The sequence below is a fragment of the Anomaloglossus baeobatrachus genome, chromosome 2 (genome assembly GCF_048569485.1).
Source record: "Anomaloglossus baeobatrachus isolate aAnoBae1 chromosome 2, aAnoBae1.hap1, whole genome shotgun sequence".
Classification (NCBI taxonomy): Eukaryota; Metazoa; Chordata; class Amphibia; order Anura; family Aromobatidae; genus Anomaloglossus; species Anomaloglossus baeobatrachus.
Window position 1 is genome coordinate 662286931 of NC_134354.1, and position 22474 is coordinate 662309404.

The following is a 22474-nucleotide window of genomic DNA, read 5'->3' on the forward strand; positions in this document are numbered from 1 at the left end:
CCATGTTCTGCTATACATCTCTCAGCACCCAGCTTTCCCATGCTCTGCTATACATCTCTCAGCACCCACCTTTCCCATGCTCTGCTATACATCTCTCAGCACCCAGCTTTCCCATGCTCTGCTATACATCTCTCAGCACCCAGCTTTCCCATGCTCTGCTATACATCTCTCAGCACCCAGCTTTCCCATGCTCTGCTATACATCTCTCAGCACCCACCTTTCCCATGCTCTGCTATACATCTCTCAGCACCCAGCTTTCCCATGCTCTGCTATACATCTCTCAGCACCCAGCTTTCCCATGCTCTGCTATACATCTCTCAGCACCCAGCTTTCCCATGCTCTGCTGTACATCTCTCAGCACCCAGCTTTCCCATGTTCTGATATACATCTCTCAGCACCCAGCTTTCCCATGTTCTGCTATACATCTCTCAGCACTTAGCTTTCCCATGTTCTGCTATACATCTCTCAGCACCCAGCTTTCCCATGTTCTGCTATACATCTCTCAGCACCCAGCTTTCCCATGTTCTGATATACATCTCTCAGCACCCAGCTTTCCCATGCTCTGCTGTACATCTCTCAGCACCCAGCTTTCCCATGCTCTGCTGTTCATCTCTCAGCACCCAGCTTTCCCATACTCTGATATACATCTCTCAGCACCCAGCTTCCCCATGCTCTGCTGTACATCTCTCAGCACCCAGCTTTCCCATGCTCTGCTACATCTCTCAGCACCCAGCTTTCCCATGCTCTGCTACATCTCTCAGCACCCAGCTTTCCCATGCTCTGCTGTACATCTCTCAGCACCCAGCTTTCCCATGCTCTGCTGTTCATCTCTCAGCACCCAGCTTTCCCATACTCTGATATACATCTCTCAGCACCCAGCTTCCCCATGCTCTGCTGTACATCTCTCAGCACCCAGCTTCCCCATGTTCTGCTATACATCTCTCAGCACCCAGCTTTCCCATGCTCTGCTATACATCTCTCAGCACCCAGCTTTCACATGCTCTGCTATACATCTCTCAGCACCCAGCTTTCCCATGCTCTGCTATACATCTCTCAGCACCCAGCTTTCCCATGCTCTGCTATACATCTCTCAGCACCCAGCTTTCCCATGCTCTGCTGTACATCTCTCAGCACCCAGCTTTCCCATGCTCTGCTATACATCTCTCAGCACCCAGCTTTCCCATGCTCTGCTGTACATTTCTCAGCACCCAGCTTTCCCATGCTCTGCTATACATCTCTCAGCACCCAGCTTTCTCATGCTCTGATATACATCTCTCAGCACCCAGCTTTCCCATGCTCTGCTGTACATCTCTCAGCACCCAGCTTTCCCATGCTCTGCTGTTCATCTCTCAGCACCCAGCTTTCCCATACTCTGATATACATCTCTCAGCACCCAGCTTCCCCATGCTCTGCTGTACATCTCTCAGCACCCAGCTTTCCCATGCTCTGCTACATCTCTCAGCACCCAGCTTTCCCATGCTCTGCTATACATCTCTCAGCACCCAGCTTTCCCATGCTCTGCTGTACATCTCTCAGCACCCAGCTTTCCCATGCTCTGCTATACATCTCTCAGCACCCAGCTTTCCCATGCTCTGCTGTACATCTCTCAGCACCCAGCTTTCCCATGCTCTGCTATACATCTCTCAGCACCCAGCTTTCTCATGCTCTGATATGGGAAAGCTGGGTGCTGAGGGAAAGATGTATGACAGAGCATGGGAAAGCTGGGTGCTGATAGAGGGATTTTAGATCATGGGAAACCTGGGTGCTGTGGGTAAAAGCCAAGTGTCAGCATCATTATCCCGTACCCTAAGTGTTGTGTACATGGAGGGGGGCCCCGGTCCAAAGTTTGCACCAGGGCCCATCAAACTCTAGTTACGCCACTGCTGTCGCATTTACAATTACGAAATTTTGCACAGACACCTCATGTGACCCAGGGAACGTCGTAGACTATGTTTTGACAGGAAAATGTAACCCCGCGCTTTACAGTTACTCTCCAAAAAACATGGCTCCATTAACGTAAATGGAGCCTGGAACTACAGGTTATTAGTAGAAGCTGTGATTGGTTGCTATAGGAACAAAAGACATTCATAGTATAAGAAGCTTATATGTGAGGTAATAAGATGTCGGTGGGGAGATGGATAGCGAAACACAGAGACAGACAGACAGAGAGACAGACAGACAGGGAAAGAGACAGACAGAGACTGACCTGGAAAGAGACTGATGGGGAAAGAGACAGACGGGGAAAGAGACAGATGGGGAAAGAGACAGACAGGGAAAGAGACAGACGGGGAAAGAGACAGACGGGGAAAGAGACAGAGAGACATGTAGACAGGGACAGAGACAGGCAGACAGGGAAGGAGGAGACAGCCAGAGAGACAGACAAAGATAGATGGGGAAAGACACAGACCTTGATAGAGACAGACGGGGAAAGAGACAGAGAAATAGAGACAGACAAGGAAAGAGACAGGCAGACAGGGAAAGAGACAGACAGGAAAAGACAGACAAAGAGACGGGGAGACAGACAGGGAAAGAGACAGACCTGGGAAAGAGACAGACCTAGAAAGAAACAGATGGGGAAAGAAACAGAGAGATAGAGACAGACAAAAAAAGAGACAGACAGGCAGACGAGGAAAGAGACAGACAGGGAAAGAGACAGACGGGGAAAGAGACAGACCTGGAAAGAGACAGACGGAGGACATTACTTGGCCGATTTAGTTAAATCTGTGTGGAATATCTGTGGTGTTGAAATATATGTTGTGAAATGCTTCTATTAGCTTAGATAGATATGTAATTATTAAAAGGCAAAAACTATTTGTTTTGTGTTTTTTGTGTGCAGAATACATCTTTGTTAATACATTCTATTTTGTTAACAGCAGTTGTTAACCCGGGCGAAGCCGGGTAGTACAGCTAGTTCTAAATATACTTAGACTATGTTCACATGCAGCGTTTTTGCAGAATTATTTCTGATGTTTTTTTTATGCAAATTAAATGTTGCTTTTTACAGTACTAGCAAAAGCTATGAGATTTCAGAGGATTTTCAGATTTAAAAAAATAAACCATCTAGAATTAATGGTTTCCAATAGGTGCCGAATAGGTTTCACTGGGGTCTGGGAAATTGTGACTTTTTGACCTCTTATTCACAGGCTCCTAGACATTATGAAAGTGTTGTCATGTATGTTGTACTGTGTGTCTTGTGTTGAGTGGCATTCTATCACAGTACTGACCAAGTTTCTGATGAAACTTTTATATATATATATATACTGTATAAAGTTTCAACAGAAATTTTATTTGTTACAATGTGGAGATAGAGGGAGATGGGATAATATGTTATTGGATTATTGTATTAACCCACAAAAATTCTAAAGTATTAGAATTACTAATTACTAATTACTTTAGGTAATGATTATGTGCCTCAGTTTTTCAACCTTTGCTCCTTTAGTATCCACGTTGTTGTTTTTGGATACTGATTCTTTCCAGTAAATACCTATGCACTTTATTCAGTGGACTGCAGAGCGCTATACACTGATGTGGTCCATATTCAAGTGATCATCATGCTTACCCCCTACCTTTGGCTCGGTGATTGCATGGTGATTTAGGGACTTTGTTTAGTCTTGTGCACTTGCACTTTAGAATTTTTGTGGGTTAATACGATAATCCAATAACATATTATTCCATCTCCCTTTGTCTCCACATCTCAACAAATTTATGATTAGGTTTTGATTGCCATCTGGATTTAATCCATCTGTATTGCTTTGGATTAATTAGGGGTGAAATGGATTAGGAATTGATTCATTACCCACTGTTTCACTACACATCCTGTACTCCCCCTTATTTCTTGTGGTAGATTTTACTCGTGTGATTTTATGCTGTGTGTGTGATCCTCAATACATTTTTGTAAGTTGCACATATACTCCTAGTTTCTCTTGTTCTTTGATGTATTCCTGAGTAGTGCAGACACTGACTCGGCCATACTTGAGCTGACTCCGTGTCCACCCTTAATGGCTCATAAATTGAGAATGTTTTTCATAATATAGATAGATAGATAGATAGATAGATAGATAAAGAGATAGATAGATAGATAGATAGATAGATAGATAGATAGATAGATAGATAGATAGATAGATAAAGAGATAGATAGATAGATAGATAGATAGATAGATAGATAGATATGTTACAGAATGGAAACTCAGTATGAAATGTATACACTTACATGGGGAACATCCAGAACTGTGACATTTGCGTTATTGAAATCTTCTAGCATATGATGTGACAAGTTCCTTCTGTGACTCAGCTGCAAAACAAGAAAGAGGTATTCACTTAAACATATGTAATAAATCAATGTGGTATTCCTAAAGCCCACTTTACACGTTGCAATTAGTTGTACAATCGCATTTGCGATGTGACACGCCCAGGTTGCATACGGGATCTATGAGATTTCACGTTGGTCGTTCATTTGCTGTCACACGAGCGTTAGTAGTCTATGTTAAATTGGTCAATTTTGTGTGCGATCCTTTAGATCATGTGTTCTGTGACGTATGCATTGAGCACCTTTTTTTTTTTTTTATTTATTGACTTGCCAAGCGTGTGTAATGTGGGATGCGTTTTTACTATGTCATCTGCCATTCAGCTCTGCTACATGGCCGCTAACAGCAGACACAGACAGCCGTGTAGCAGAGCTGAATGGCCGATGACAGCAGACACAGAAAGAGCCGCACGATCAGAATGAACTCGGGTGAACTTCACCCGACTTCATTGTCATGCTGCGGCTCTGTCTGTGTCGCGCCCTGATTAGCGGTCACCAGTGAAGACTCACCGGTGACCGCTAATCTCCTGAGTAACTGAAGTTAGCAGCCCTCTCTCATATACTCACCAATCCCCGATCCCCGGCGCTGCACGGCATTCACACTGCTCCGGCGGCTTTTACTGTTTTGAAAAAGCCGGCCGCCCATTAAACAATTTCGTATTCCCTGCTTTCCCCGCCCACCAGCGCCTATGATTGGTTACAGTGAGACACGCCCCCACTCTGAGTGACAGGTGTCACACTGCACCCAATCACAGCAGCCGGTGGGCGTGTCTATACTGTGTAGTGAAATAAATAATTAAATAATTAAAAAAAACGGCGTGCGGTTCCCCCCATTTTTAAAACCAGCCAGATAAAGCCATACGGCTGAAGGCTGGTATTCTCAGGATGGGGAGCTCCACGTTATGGGGAGCCCCCCACCCTAACAATATCAGCCAACAGCCGCCCAGAATTGCCGCATACATAATATGCGACAGTTCTGGGACTGTACCCGGCTCTTCCCGATTTACCCTGGTGCGTTGGCAAATCGGGGTAATAAGGAGTTATTGGCAGCCCATAGCTGCCAATAAGTCCTAGATTAATCATGTCAGGCGTCTATGAGACACCCTCCATGATTAATCTGTAAGTTACAGTAAATAAACACACACACCCGAAAAAATCCTTTATTAGAAATAAAAACACACACATATACCCTGGTTCACCACTTTAATCTGCCCCAAAAAGCCCTCCTTATCCGGCGTAATCCAGGATGATCCAGCGTCGCTTCCACCGCAGCTGCATGGAGGTGACCGGAGCTGCAGCAGACACAACCGCTCCGGTCACCTCCATGCAGCAAATGAACACAGCCGTGCGATCAGCTGCTGTCACTGAGGTTACCCGCGGCCACCGCTGCATCCACCGGTGGCCGCGGGTAACCTCAGTGACAGCAGCTGATCGCACGGCTGTGTTCATTTGCTGCATGGAGGTGACCGGAGCGGCTGTGTCTGCTGCAGCTCCGGTCACCTCCATGCAGCTGCGGTGGAAGCGACGCTGGATCATCCTGGATTACGCCGGACAAGGAGGGCTTTTTGGGGCAGATTAAAGTGGTGAACCAGGGTATATGTGTGTGTTTTTATTTCTAATAAAGGATTTTTTCGGGTGTGTGTGTTTATTTACTGTAACTTACAGATTAATCATGGAGGGTGTCTCATAGACGCCTGACATGATTAATCTAGGACTTATTGGCAGCTATGGGCTGCCAATAACTCCTTATTACCCCGATTTGCCAACGCACCAGGGTAAATCGGGAAGAGCCGGGTACAGTCCCAGAACTGTCGCATATTATGTATGCGGCAATTCTGGGCGGCTGTTGGCTGATATTGTTAGGGTGGGGGGCTCCCCATAACGTGGAGCTCCCCATCCTGAGAATACCAGCCTTCAGCCGTATGGCTTTATCTGGCTGGTTTTAAAAATGGGGGGAACCGCACGCCGTTTTTTTTAATTATTTAATTATTTATTTCACTACACAGTATAGACACGCCCACCGGCTGCTGTGATTGGGTGCAGTGTGACACCTGTCACTCAGAGTGGGGGCGTGTCTCACTGTAACCAATCATAGGCGCTGGTGGGCGGGGAAAGCAGGGAATACGAAATTGTTTAATGGGCGGCCGGCTTTTTCAAAACAGTAAAAGCCGCCGGAGCAGTGTGAATGCCGTGCAGCGCCAGGGATCGGGGATCGGTGAGTATATGAGAGAGGGGGATAGACTGACATGGACTGAGAGTGAGGGACAGAGATAGTGACGGACTGACAGAGATTAGTGCATGACAGACATTGTGAGGCGCTTCAGAACGCAGCTTTTCAGCTGCGCTCTGAAGCAGACCTTTTTGAAGCTGCGGTGCAGAGCGCACACCTGCGCACATAGCATCAGACACCAAAATCGTATGAGGGATGTCACACGTTACAATTGACTAGGTTCGTGCAACAAAACGCTCAATTCTAGAGAATGATACGATGTGTTTGCGATCAACGGTTTTGCGTTCAATCCTGATCGCATGTAGCTGTCACACGCAGATACCTCACAAACGATGCCGGATGTGCGTCACTTACAACTTGACCCCAACGACGGATTGTGAGATATATTGAAGCGTGTGTAGCGGGCTTTAGGGACTCGATTGTCACGTACAAACTTGGGGAAGGTCCGGCACACGGCAAGACACAGAACAAACAAGGGGTTCACCCCAACAAACAAGGGGAACACTGGGGACACTTAAACAATGGTGGGCCTTGATAGTAGGGAGGGGGATGATGGGATACCTCCTGTACTCACCTGCAGCTGCACCCTGCACTCCCAGCAAGCCCTATACAAGTTCCGCACCTGATGCCGGGCAGGATACCTAAAACCCTAGGGAGCCCTGCGATAACCCTGGATAGTGAGTTGGTAGGTGAGGATCGCTAGTCCCACTGCTGCACTAAAACAACATGAAGGGAAGGTACGACAGACAGGGGAAACAACAAAAGGATAAAGCCTAACTTCATGACTGCAGTAAGACATCAGGACTGCAGCCTACACCGAGTCACATAACAAAGGGCTCAGCAGCTCCTTCTACCTCCAGGCTTAGCTTCAGAATAATCAGCAACCTCTACTGGAAGATGTGACCATATACACTACAGTTCAAAAGTTTAGGGTCGCTTAGACATTTCCTTTTTTTTTAAAGAAAAGCACATTTTTTTCAATGAAGCTAACAATAAATTAAACAGAAATACACTCTATACATTGTTACTGGGGTAAATGACTATTCTAGCTGCAAATGTCTGGTTTTTAATGCAATATCTACATAGGTGTATAGAGGCCCATTTCCAACAACCACCACTCCAGTGTTCTAATGTGTTTGCTAACTATGTTTGAAGGCTAATGGATGTTTAGAAATCCCTTGACAACCCTTGTGCAAGTATGTAAGTACAACTGAAAACAGTTTTAGTGATTAGAGAAGCTATAAAACTGACCTTCCTTTGAGCTAGTTGAGAATCTGGAGCATTACATTTGTTGGTTCCATTAAACACTCAAAATGGCCAGAAAAAGAGAACTTTCATGTGAAACTAGACAGTTGATTCTTGTTCTTAGAAATGAAGGATATTCCATGCGAGAAATTGCCAAGAAACTGAAGATTTCCTACAACGGTGTTTACTACTCCCTTCAGAGGAGAGCACAAACAGGCTCTAACCAGAGTAGAAAGAGAAGTGGGAGGCCCCGCTGCACAACTGAACAAGACAAGTACATCAGAGTCTCTAGTTTGAAAAATTGATGCTTCAGAGGTCCTCAACTGGCAGCTTCATTAAATAGTACCCGCAAAACACCAGTGTCAACGTCTACAGTGAAGAGGCGACTCCGGCAGGCTGGCCTTTAGGGCAGAGTGGCAAAGAAAAACCCATATCTGAGACTGGTTAATAAAAGGAAAAGATTAATATGGGCAAAAGAACACAGACATTGGACAGCGGTATATTGGAAAAAAGTGTTATGAACAGACGAATCAAAGTTTGAGGTGTTTGGATCACACAGAAGAACATTTGTGAGACGCAGAACTGAAAAGATGCTGGAAGACTCCCTGACACCATCTGTATAGCATTTCAAGTAAAAGTCATTATTCCTAACCTAGTCAATGTCTGGACTATATTTTCTATTCATTATGCAACTCACTTGATAAATAAAAGTATTTTTTATGAAAAAGACAAAATTGTCTGGGTGACTCAAAACTTTTGAACTGTAGTGTGTGTCTGTGTGTGTGTGTGTGTGTGTGTGTGTGTGTGTGTGTGTGTGTGTGTGTATATATATATATATATATATATATATATATATATATATTATATATATATATATTATATATATATATATATATATATATATATATATATATATATATATATATATATATTATATATATATATATATGTCGCGGGCAGAGGAGGGGACGCCGCGCTCTCCCACTGCTCGGGTCCGGCTGGCACTGCGGCCTGCTGCTGCTGCTCGGTGGCTCGAGCGATGGGCCAGATCCCGGGGACTCGAGCGACGCTCCTCGCCCGTGAGTGAAAGGGGATTGGTTGTGGGGATAGTTTATTGTCCGTGACGCCACCCACGGCTGTGGTGATTGAGTGGACACCACCGCTGCTCTGTTTGGGGAGCCCGGGAGTGATGGTACGGAGCAGCCAGTTGTTGATTTGCCCCTCCGTGGGTAGGGGTCTTGGTGCTCCCGGGGCCCGGTGATGGGATTGGGATGGTGGACAGGCGGGGATGGGGCCTGTGGAGGTGCAGGGGCGCAGGGACAGCGCTGTGCCGCATGGCACGGAGGTACTCACTCAGCCAGTAAACACGACACAGTTCTCGGTAAACAAACGGCTGGTTGGACGGGTCACTCGGACGGTTCACGGTGCTGATGTTCCCTGCAGATAGCGGTGACGGTCTCTTCCCTGCACCTATGTAAAGTCTCTTGGTAGTGATGGGTCCCCACCGGTTACCCACTCCTCGGCTTCAAGCTGGGCCGAAGGAGCTCTACTTTGCCCGCAGGCGCTGGCCCTGGGAAACTGGTGCCCTGGCGGTGGCGGTGTCTCCCCTTCACGGTCGGGCTGTTGCCTTCAATCGGGACTTGGTTGTTAGGAGACAGAGGTCCCCTTCACTGACGGATTTGGCAAATTATGGCGACTCCTAGCCTTGCCGGGATCCGAAAGGCCCCTGCCCTGGTGCTGACTGTTCTTCGTATACTGCTCCGGTACCGCCGGGTCACCACCCGTCCGCGGTCCTTCCAGCAACCTCCGAGCAGTCCCCCTGCAGACTATCACCGCCGTCTGCTGACCTTGCTGTCACAGTCCGGGGCACACACCCGGACCAACTTCAGGCTTTACTACTCTCACTTTTCTGTCACTTCGGCTTCTCTCCTTAGCTCCTTTACCACTTCCTTCTACTTCCTCCTCCTAAACTGCACTGCCTGGTTCTCCCGCCTCCAGGGCTGTGAACTCCTCGGTGGGCGGAGCCAACCGCCTGGCCCACCCCCTGGTGTGGACATCAGCCCCTGGAGGAAGGCAACAAGGATTTTGGGTTAGCTTGGATGTACCTGCAGGGAATGTGGGGTGCATGTGGTGTTGTGACCTGTGACCCCTGGCTTGCCCAGGGCGTCACATATATATATATATATATATATATATATATATATATATATATATATATATATATTGTGAGACTGTGACCGGGGTTATATCTATGACGGCCGGTATGTCTCGCCCCGGTTGTGCTCACTCCATGATAGGAAGTAAATCCACTACAGGGTTAATGCTGTTTCCCTACAGGCTTAAGGAAGGGTTAAATGGAAACAGGAAGGAGGGCAGGTGTGCCGGGTGTGAGGGAGTGATCACATCTCCCTGAGTTCTCTGCCGGAAAGGCACATATGTACTATTGTGGACTTTTTCTTTGGAATAAACCGTGTGCTGTGAACCTTGGTGCCTGGATCCCGTGTCTTCTGCAGCGCAGCCGACGACGCTACCTCACATATGGTGAAGAATGCGGGCATGACAGCCGGTGAGGTGTAGCATCCATCCCTGGTGACCCAGCTGCGCATGTCCTGGATTCGAGCGGCTATACTACAGCCCAAACCCGGCGACGCCATGGAGGACATAATAAAGCATTTGGCTCAGGCTAATGCACAGCAGCAACAGGCTAATGCCCAGCAGCAACAGGCTAATGCACAGCAGCAACAGACCAATGCACACCTGCTCCAATCCTTGCAAGTGCAGGAAAAAAAATTCCAAGAACAGATGGAGCAGGCCAATGCACGTCAGCAGCAAGCCTTGCAATTGCAGGAAAAAAGGCACCAAGAACAGATGGTTCTCCTGGCCAAGTCGATCCGTGCCGGACCGGCACAAACAACCCCGGGACCGGGTGACAACGGCAGCGTCCGGAAAGTGGTGAGACAAGCGTTGCAAAAGATGACCCCGGGTGATGATGTGGAAGCGTTCCTGGCGGTGTTTGAACGGGTGGCCGAACGGGAAAAGCTGCCGACCCCGCAGTGGGCTGAGGTATTGTCACCCTATCTGACGGGGGAACCCCAAAAAGCATACCTGGACCTCTGTACCGAGGACGCCATTGACTATGTGACCCTGAAAGCCGAAATACTGGCTCGGTTGGGCGTGAATACCTATGTACGGGCTCAGCGGGTAAATCAGTGGTTCTTTGAGGAAGCCAAACCCGTACGCTCCCAGGCCTATGACTTGTTACATCTTGTAAAAAAGTGGTGGCAGCCTGACACTCTGAGCCCGGCGCAAATGGTGGAAAGGGTAGTAGTGGATCGTTTTGTGCGCACTTTACCCGTCACCATTCAACGGTGGGTCGGACAGGGTGACCCGAGTACCCTGGACCAATTAGTGTCCCTGGTAGAGTGGCATGTGGCTACGCAGGACTTGATACTGAGACTTTGCGTACCGCCCGTCGGTCCGGCCCCTCCAAGCCTAGGGCCAAGGACCCACCGCTGACACCGGTGCGGGAGTCCGCTACCGTCCCGTCTGAAGCCGCACCCTCCATCCCTGAGGTCCGGAAAACTATGTACCCTAAACGACAACTCGTCAAGGGGGTGTCCTTCCCTATTAGATGTTGGCGGTGCCAGCGGGTGGGACATATGGAAGCCCAGTGTCCACTCACCACGGAGCCCATGGATTGTGGGGTTACCCGGCGGGGTTCAATGTATGCTCAGGTGGTGTGTACCGCTGACCTGGTCTACCCAGAGACTGAGCCCCACTTGTGCCAAATTCAGGTGAATGGATGTCCGGTTACAGGCTTGTTGGATTCTGGAAGCTTAGTGACCCTTGTGCGATCAACCCTAAGGGCTAAAGTAAAGGCCACAGGACGTACCGTGGGGGTGGTTTGCATACATGGGGACCGCCGAGACTATCCCACGGGGATAGTCACCATCACAGCACCTTGCGGTCAGGTGCAACATGAGGTGGGACTTATTAATACTCTTCCCTATGATGTGATCCTAGGAAGGGATCTGCCCTATTTTTGGACTTTATGGAAGGGACCTCCTAAGTCCCCTCAGATATTGGTCAGTCCGGGACCTGAGCCCTACAATCCTGAATCCGGGACGCCTGCCGTAGGGGTCCCCATGATAGGGACAGGATGTGAACCTGATAGGTCGCCCCTAGAGGTATTGGCAGGAGAGGCTGAGACGGTCGAGCCCATCCCGGAGTTGGAGGCGTCCCCAGATACGTTTGGGACAGCCCAACTCCAGGACCCTACATTAATACATGCCCGGAGTCGGGTGACAGTAGTTGACGGGGTGGCACAGCTGCCTGGTGCCCAGGTAAGATACCCCCATTTCGCTCTTAAGCAGGATTTACTCTACCGGGTAGATGAAATACGGGGCGTAGGGGTAGAGCAGTTGGTGGTGCCCCAGCCGTATCGCCGGCGGGTCCTCGACTTGGCTCATAAACACCTGATGAGTGGTCACCTAGGGGTCAAGAAAACGCAGGAGCGAATATTTCAAAGGTTCTATTGGCCCGGGGTCTTTGGGGAGGTAAAACGGTTCTGCGAAACCTGCCCGGAGTGTCAGCTTACCGCACCCCTGACCCACTTTCGCAGTCCGTTGGTACCGTTACCCATTATAGAAGTCCCTTTTGAACGGATAGGGATGGATCTGGTGGGGCCCCTCGTAAAGTCTGCTCGAGGGCACCAGCATATCCTAGTGATCGTTGACTATGCCACCCGGTATCCAGAGGCGATACCTCTCAGACATACTGCCGCCAAGCTTATAGCTCGGGAGTTGTTTGCTGTGTTCTGCCGGGTGGGGTTGCCCAAGGAGATCCTTACGGATCAGGGGACCCCATTCATGTCTAAAGTGACCAAAGAGCTATGCCGGCTACTCCAGATCAAGCAGTTGCGTACGTCTGTGTATCATCCTCAGACGGATGGTTTAGTGGAACGATTCAATAAAACCCTGAAAACCATGCTCAAAAGGGTGATTTCCAAAGACGGGAAAGACTGGGATATGATGCTTCCCTATTTGATGTTTGCCATACGAGAGGTGCCACAGGCATGCACGGGGTTTTCGCCTTTTGAATTGTTATACGGGCGACCTCCCCGGGGATTGTTGGACCTGGCAAAAGAAACCAGGGAGCAGGAGCCCACCCCCCATAAAAGTGTGATTGAACACATTTTGGGTATGCAGAACCGCATAAGCGCGGTCATGCCAATTGTGAAGGAGCATTTACAGGAGGCTCAGGCCGCGCAAAGCAGCCGCTACAATAGACAAGCCACCGTGCGGACCTTTAATCCCGGGGATCGGGTGTTGGTATTGATTCCCACGGCGGAGAGTAAATTCCTGGCTCAGTGGCAAGGCCCCTACGAGATAAAGGAAAGAGTCGGGGTGGTTAACTATAAAGTATTGCAGCCCGGTAGGCGGAAACCTGAACAAATATACCATGTCAACCTATTAAAACCTTGGCAGGAACGGGAAAGCCTGATGGCTGTTTTTTCCCCACCTCCCTCCTCTTCGGGTCGTTCACATCCGGCTCCAGCGACCTCCGGAGAGGACGAACCGGAAGTAAGGATTGGAGAAGCCCTCACCAAGACACAGAGGCGAGAGGCCAGACGGTTGGTTCAGCAGAACCCCGATGTCTTCTCCGAGCTGCCCGGTAGGACCAGTCTGATACGACATGATATTGTCACCGAGCCCCACCTGAAGGTACGCCTGAAGTCATACCGAGTACCGGAGGCTCGACGACAAGCCATATCGGAGGAAGTAAAGACAATGTTACGCCTGGGGGTCATCGAAAAATCCCGGAGTGAATGGGCTAGTCCGATTGTCCTAATACCAAAACCCGATGGCTCCTTAAGGTTCTGCAATGACTTTAGGAGATTGAACGAAATATCCAAGTTTGATCTCTACCCCATGCCCCGGGTGGATGAGCTGATTGATAGGCTGGGACAGGCGCGATATTTTACCACGCTCGACCTGACCAAGGGGTACTGGCAGGTGCCACTAACGGAGTCCGCCAAGGAGAAAACCGCTTTTGTTACGCCGGAGGGTCTCTTCCACTATGTTGTCTTGCCTTTTGGGTTACATGGCGCTCCGGCCACGTTCCAGAGGTTGATGGACTTAGTGCTGGAACCCCACCAGGCGTATGCCTCAGCGTACCTTGATGACATCATTATTTACAGCTCCGATTGGCAGACCCACTTGGAACAGGTACAAGCGGTGGTGGACGCGCTTCGAACAGCCGGATTGACAGCCAATCCCAAGAAATGTGCGTTGGGACTCACGGAAGCCCGCTACTTGGGCTACGTAATAGGCCAAGGAGTGATTAAGCCCCAAGTTAACAAGGTTGAGGCGATCCAGAAGTGGCCTAGACCCCTGACCACGAAGCAGGTTAGGGCCTTCCTGGGTATCGTGGGGTACTACAGGAGGTTTGTAAAAGATTTTGCGGGACTATCAGCCCCCTTGACGGACCTTCTCAAAGGCAAGAAGTCCGTCATGGTGCGCTGGACTCCGCAGGCCGAGGACTCCTTCCGGGCCCTGAAGGGGGTCATGTGCGGACAGCCCGTTCTTGTAAACCCTGATTTCCGGAAGGAGTTCATAGTACAGACTGACGCCTCGGAGGTCGGCCTGGGGGCAGTGCTGTCTCAGGTGGTTCAGGGGGAGGAACACCCCGTCACCTTCTTAAGTAGGAAGCTCACCCCTCCCGAGCGGAATTATAGCGTAGTGGAGAAGGAGTGCCTGGCGATCAAGTGGGCCTTGGAGTCCCTACGCTATTACCTGCTGGGACGGCAGTTTCGCTTGGTGACGGATCACTCTCCACTGGTCTGGATGAGGTCCGCCAAGGAACGGAATGCCCGGGTTACCCGGTGGTTCCTTTCTCTGCAGAACTTCCGGTTTACGGTTGAACACCGGGCCGGTAGGTTGCAGGGCAACGCCGATGCCTTGTCCCGCGGCCCGTGTTTGATGGCAGGAGTTCAACCCCGCTCGCTTGAACTGAGGGGGGGGTATGTGAGACTGTGACCGGGGTTATCTATGACGGCCGGTATGTCTCGCCCCGGTTGTGCTCACTCCATGATAGGAAGTAAATCCACTACAGGGTTAATGCTGTTTCCCTACAGGCTTAAGGAAGGGTTAAATGGAAACAGGAAGGAGGGCAGGTGTGCCGTGTGTGAGGGAGTGATCACATCTCCCTGAGTTCTCTGCCGGAAAGGCACATATGTACTATTGTGGACTTTTTCTTTGGAATAAACCGTGTGCTGTGAACCTTGGTGCCTGGATCCCGTGTCTTCTGCAGCGCAGCCGACGACGCTACCTCACAATATATATTTATTCATTTTTAATCATTGACCACACACTGTTGACCAATGGCCACATAATGCTATATAGGTGCAGAATTATGGGGATGCATTATGATATATGGAGGATTGTGAGGTGCATTATAATATATGGAGGACTATGGGGGGCATTATACCATATGGAAGGCAATGTGGGGTCCATTATACTATATAAAGGACTATATGGGAAGCATTTTACCATATGGCGAACTATGGGGCGTGCATAATACTGTAGGAAGGGCTGTGTGGGGCCAATTATACTATATAAAAGGCTATGTGAAGGCCATTGTAATATTCAGAGGGCTATGAAGAGCTTTTATACTTTATGGAGGGCTATTTGAGGGCCATTATAATTTATGCAAGAAATTATACAGTGTGAAGTATTGTGTGGGATCCATCAAACTGTATGGAGGGCTGTGTGGGGGCCATTATACTGTATGTAGGCCCATTACATTGTATGGAGGGCTGTGTTGGGGTCACAGTTGGGGATTAGACTGTGTTGGGGCCACTATACTTTGCTGGGGTAGTTGAGGGTGGATACAGTAGGGTCATTATACTGTGCATGTGGAGGGTATGGTGGAGGAATTCATTGTGGGGGCATTATACAGTATTTGTGGGGTACTTTTGCTTACATCATACTTTATGGCCACAATGAAAGGGAAATCTAGGGGCTTCAATAGTAGGAAAATTAGTTTCTACGGGCTACAAAGTTATGAGATATGTTCTTATGTGACCCAGCCGAATATTAATTAATTATTTTTTTTGGGGGGGGGGGCAATTAGAACTTCTGCTAGGGTGCCCCATGATTTCTATATACGCAACTAAATATATTAGTTTTTCTGACCATAAAGCTGATGAAAAACTCATCATTGTAATTACACTTTTACAACCATTCATGTAAATTAAAAAAAAATCAAGCAACTTAGAAACAGAGTAACATGTCAATAAATGTAAATATAATGTAAGAATAACAATATGTATAAAGTATTAGTTTGTAAGTTTACCCTCGGCCTTTGTGAATGGGAGAGGACCATAGACCTGGTATAGGTGAGTGCTCGCTTCTCTGCGTCACTGCCTGGACTGCTCAAACTGGTGCAAGAAGATGAAAGACTGTCGATGGAGGAAATAAAATGGTCCTCGGAGTCACCGATCTGCAATACACAAAATACAGAAACCTTTCTGTAACATGATATACCATATATAACAATTGGAACATACTGTAAAAACAATATACGGTTGATATAAGAACCAGATGAACTACTTTCCAGTTTCAGTGATTAGATGTCAGTACGGGTGTAGGATATCTACAATGATACATCGATGGGTATCTTCACTCCAGGCTGCAAATAATACCAGGGATACATTTCAGTCATCTTCTTTTGATGTAAAACAATATGTTTTTTTTAGTGTACGGGGTATTGTATTTTTTTATTCTGTTTTAAAGGATTTTTAAAAAGTAACAATATGAAAAGTGTCTTTTTGGGTTTTGTAACAGCAACTATTACTTTAGGTATCATATCATGTTTACTTCTTATATCCTATTCCTTTCTCTATAGGATCGTGCTACCAACTGTTAGGGGCACTTTGCACACTACGACATTGCAGGTGCGATGTCGGTGGGGTTAAATTGAAAGTGACGCACATCCGGCGTCGCAGGCGATATCGTAGTGTGTAAAGCCTTTTTGATACGATTAACGAGCGCAAAATCGTCGTAATTGTATCATCGGTGTAGCGTCTGTCATTTCCATAATTTGGAAATGACCGATGTTACGATGTTGTTCGTCGCTCCAGCAGCATCACGCATCGCTGTGTGTGAAGCCGCAGGAGCGAGGAACATCTCCTACCTGCGTCCTGCGGCTCACGCCAGCTATGCGGAAGGAAGGAGGTGGGCGGGATGTTTACGTCCCGCTCATCTCCGCCCCTCCGCTACTATTGGCCGCCTGGCGTGTGACGTCGCTATGACGCCGCATGACCCGCCCCCTTAATAAGGAGGCGGGTCGCCGGCCAGAGCGACGTCGCAGGGCAGGTGAGTGCATGTGAAGCTGGCGTAGCAATAATGTTTTCTACGCCAGCTATCACCATGATATCGCAGCTGTGACGGGGGCGGGGACTATCTCGCTCGGCATCGCAAGCATCAACTTGCGATGTCGTAGTGTGCAAAGTGCCCCTAAGTCTTGACTGCAGCCTCGTTCCACACTCAATTTGACCTCGCGCACATCTGCGTGTAATAAATCTGTTCGATCTTCATCCAAAAAAGTGGGACGAGTCAAATCCGTTTGCTACAGAATGGTAACGTATCCATAAAAATCGGGTGGGATAAAGGTGGTGTGACATCGGCTATTTTTCTCCCACCCATAGACTTGCATTGGCAAGTTCGACCGTTTTGCACAACTATACGCAGAATGCTGCAATTTTTTACTCAGGCTGAAGAAAAAAAAATAGCAGATCAGCACTGCCCCATTGAATAACATGTTTTGCGAGTGCAATCTGATTTTTATAATATTTATACGAAGATAGGAGCAAATCTTAAAGGGACCCTGACATACTGTATGATTCATACTGCCAAAACCATGGCACATCGCTGGAACCAGGGCCTCAGCCCCTATATCTTGCCTAGCAAAAACCTGCTGACAGATTCCCTTTAAGCACGGCAAACTATCCACATATTCCCAGATTGTGTCTGATCATATCACCATTAACCGCTGATTTATAAACATTTCAAACAAAGTAAAAGAATTGTACATAATATTGAGTAATAAAGTAACAAGGGGCAAGGTACAGATGAAATCTGTTTATGTTGGTTTACAGCTTGATTTGTGTAAATGTCTCTAAATCATTATCAGGTGCATACGTGTACGCAGAATGGTGACATCTGCAGGGGAGAATACAACATAAATCTGCGTCTAGATGCATAAATGACATTTCACCCTAATGATTAATATTATTGTGATGAGATAAAGCAGTGGAAATAATACATCCTAGGCCACTTTTACACATCCACACACATTTTGCACGATCCACGGTGAAGGTGCGTATGTGTGTGCGTGTGCTCAGCGTGTGCTGTCAGTGTGCTATCCGTGTTACATCCGCATAGCACCTGGACAACATGAACTTCTATACTTACCTGTGCATGGTGCTGCTGTGTCCAGCGTTGCTGCTGCTTCCGGTCCTTGGTGCAGTGCATATGCAATGAGCATAATGAGCGGGGGTCGGAAGCAAGTGACAGCAGCAGCAGTGCGAAGACAGCAGTGCTGGAGACATCAGCAGTGGAGACAGGTGAGTATAGTAAAGCATTTTATTTCACAGACACGTGTTTTCTCCGGTATGTGTCACACGGATATCACATGGAGCACATCAGTGTGCGGACCGTGTGACATCCGTGCTAACGGAGAAAAACGGACATGTCTACGTGTGGAGCACACGGACACACGTATGCTCCACAAGGACACACAATCTGTGTGAAAACACACTTGTGTGCGCAAACCCATTGATTTTATTGGGTCTACGTGTGCCCATGTCTCCGGACGTCACACGTACCGGAAACACGGACGTATGATGGAGGCCTTAGGCCGGGGTCAGACGAACTTACAGCATCCAATGTGATCTGCTAATGACACTTGGCTCTAACTCTGCTGTGAGCTTGAGCCGAGTGTCACTCACTGTGATGTGATTCTATGGCATGCGTGAGTCGGATCACAGATGCCTAGAAGATGGAAAGATTACTTTCTCCACCTTCTCCATTGCCTGTCTCTGTCTATATCAGGTGTCAACCGACTTCAGTCCAATGTTTCACACTTGAATTACAACTTACCTTATACTTCAGAGCAGCATTCACAATTTTACAGGCTTCAGAGCTGAAATCTCCATTTATTACTAATTATATTAGTATCTGCACAGAGCTTAGTCTTCTAGTTTATATACTATATAATCTATATTAGAAAAAATGATCTGTACCCCTACATTACAGGATGTCCGCTATACTATTAGTTAGTGCGTCTACCTAGAAGCTTGTCAAGTGTTTCCAACGATAAATCAGCAGAATTGTGAACATAGCTCAGGAGTATAGCGCATAGTGAACCTGTCATAGTTTGGCTTCATGCAAAAGTCTACAGTTAAGGATCCGTGTCATAAATATACAATATACAAAAGACATGGACACAGAAGCTGTCTGTGATTGACAGCTGGCTTTATGTGGCAAGAGCAGAGATTAGAGATAACGCTGATCTCGGCTGTTTAACCTTTTAGTTGGTGAATAGTGACTTTGGCATCAACACGATCCAAAGAAAGGGATAGGGCTCCATGTGTCCTGCCATGGCCAGAGCAGGTGATCAATAGTTAAACACAGCACCCAGACTCTTAAGAAAAACCCGCCCCATTGCTGCGCTTGTCAGTTTCATGCTGGAAGGCAATAATTCATTATAATACAGAGAAATTCCATGCATTGTTGGTTAAATGTTAAATTAAAATGGAAAAGTCCCTTAAAGAGACAAAAATTTTGAGGAGTGTCATCATGCAGTTTAGTTTTGTTTTTTCTTAATGATAGGTGCTATATAAAGTGTGGGTCAATGAGGGGAGGAAGGGGGCAGGGGAAAATGGAATCCAGCACCAAAAATTGTTTTATATAAAAATCAAAAATTTATTGAGACATATAAGTTAAAAATATGCAAACCGCAAAGGGGGGGAAAGGGGTATCATAGTATCCTTACGCATTTCGGACAACAGGAGGTTAAAAACATGTCCTTATTCATAGGTAAACAAGACAGATCAATGCAGCAAGCTTTAATAGCTGATCATCAAGGTTGAAACATGAGAACGAGGCAAAACAATTTCTACTCCTCCCGATTTTGCCTCGTTCTCATGTTTCAACCTTGATGAACAGCTATTAAAGCTTGCTGCATTGATCTGTCTTGTTTACCTATGAATAAGGACATGTTTTTAACCTCCTGTCCGAAACGCGTAAGGATACTATGATACCACTTTCCCCCCCTTTGCGGTTTTCATATTTTTAACTTATATGTCTCAATAAATTTTTAATTTTTATATAAAACAATTTTTGGTGCTGGATTCCATTTTCCCCTGCCCCCTTCCTCCCCTCATTGACTCACTATTGATTCCAGACTGGGCTATGCTGGAGGATCCGTGCACCGCAAATTTTTCCGGGGACCATACATCCTGGTAAGCTGAAAATACTTTTTTCTGCTATATAAAGTGTGCAGCAGATTACGGGGGCTCTTTAAATGATGTCTGATAAATATGTTTAAAAAAAGTCAGACAAAATAAAGAATAAACATTTTTTTCTATAAAATCAGTAATTATTGAACAAAAGTGATCAAGCATAAAAAAATGACAATGTTGTTTATTTTTGCAATCACTCCAAAAATGTTTTTAAAAGTTAAACACTAAGATATACAGTATTTTCCCCCGAAATGATGCAATTAAATTATACAACTTGTCTGGCAAAAAAAACAGCCCTTCATGTAAGGGGTACTTTGCACGCTGCAACATCGCAAGCCGATGCTGCGATGTCGAGCGCAATAGTCCCTGCCCCCGTCGCAGCAGCGATATCTTGTGATAGCTGGCGTAGCGAAAATTATCGCTACGCCAGCTTCACATGCACTCACCTGCCCTGCGACGTCGCTCTGGCCGGCGACCCGCCTCCTTCCTAAGGGAGCGGGTCGTGCGGCGTCACAGCGACATCACACGGCAGGCGGCCAATAGCAGCGGAGGGGCAGAGATGAGCAGGATGTAAACATCCCGCCCACCTCCTTCCTTCCGCATTGCAGCCGGGACGCAGGTAGGAGATGTTCCTCGCTCCTGCGGCTTCATACACAGCGATGTGTGCTGCCACAGGAACGAGGAACTACATCGTACCTGTCGCTGCACTGGCATTATGGAAATGTCAGACCCTACACCGATGATACGATAACGACACTTTTGCACTCGTTAATCGTATCAAAAAGGATTTGCACACTACGATATCGACTGCGGCATGACCATTGAGGAAGGATTCTCCAGTCGTGCTGTATGTGTGTTACCCACCAATACCATCTGTAAATAATACACGAACTGCATGTGACTTGGTTTAAAATTGGCCACAGCAGCCTTTATTACCTATTATTTACATACTAACACAAGGGGGCGCCGTCCAACGGGCGACCCCAACAAATAACAATAGGTAACACAGTAACCAATACAGTAAATATACAACCCTGGGTAGGCCCAGTCCAGGAACCACTTCTCACTCCAGTATCCCTGGCCGCAACACACCGACCCAGAGATGAGGTATTAATCACCTACGGATTAACCCCCCAACTTTGCAGAACCCCGTGCCTGCAACATCCCGGAACCTGGAGCCACCATACCAAGATGGTGTCTCTCTGTCCAGTTACCATTGCCTTCAACCGCCTCTGGACCAGACCTACCCCCCGCTGCTGTGACAAAGAAACAACCCAGACAAAATTCCCCTCGGTATTAAACACAAGGGAGGGTGGGCGGGGATCGTTCCATATCCGGAAGTCAAGAGAGAGGGGGTAAGTCAAAGTCCTTTACTTACACCCTTCAACTGCCCCACCTCTTCCTCCAGGGAACTCCTCCTACCCACCAATCCCTCTATTCTGCCTTATAAACAAACCATTCCTGTTTCCATTAACCCCATCACTCCTTCCCTTCCCTCTAGTCATGTCGCCCCTCCACCCTATGGGTTCCATGGCTTTCTTGACCATTGAGGAAGGATTCTCCAGTCGTGCTGTATGTGTGTTACCCACCAATACCATCTGTAAATAATACACGAACTGCATGTGACTTGGTTTAAAATTGGCCACAGCAGCCTTTATTACCTATTATTTACATACTAACACAAGGGGGCGCCGTCCAACGGGCGACCCCAACAAATAACAATAGGTAACACAGTAACCAATACAGTAAATATACAACCCTGGGTAGGCCCAGTCCAGGAACCACTTCTCACTCCAGTATCCCTGGCCGCAACACACCGACCCAGAGATGAGGTATTAATCACCTACGGATTAACCCCCCAACTTTGCAGAACCCCGTGCCTGCAACATCCCGGAACCTGGAGCCACCATACCAAGATGGTGTCTCTCTGTCCAGTTACCATTGCCTTCAACCGCCTCTGGACCAGACCTAACCCCCGCCACAGGACAGGGCACGTGACTCCTTACGTGGCCTGGACCCGCCACACACCAAAAGATTGTACCACACCTCCACGCAATCACAGCGTCCACAAAACAGCACCAATAACGTTAAGATACACCCCCATCGCATCTCCAAAACCACCAGTTCAGCGTCACCAACTTTGGCGCCGCCCCCAATAAGGCTCGATTGA

At 47.6% G+C, this 22474-nt stretch overlaps 1 protein-coding gene across 2 annotated transcripts in view; it reads right to left on the minus strand.

Annotated features, from left to right (window-relative positions):
* The window catches only part of ARHGAP9 (Rho GTPase activating protein 9), a 279078-nt gene that overhangs the window by 76357 nt on the left and 180247 nt on the right, over positions 1-22474 (minus strand). For both annotated transcript variants that reach the window (XM_075337075.1, XM_075337074.1), the window contains exons 6-7: positions 16134-16280; positions 4211-4291 (exon numbers count right to left, since the gene is read on the minus strand). In XM_075337075.1, coding sequence (XP_075193190.1) covers positions 4211-4291; positions 16134-16280 — 228 coding nt within the window. The remainder of the gene's footprint in view (positions 1-4210; positions 4292-16133; positions 16281-22474) is intronic.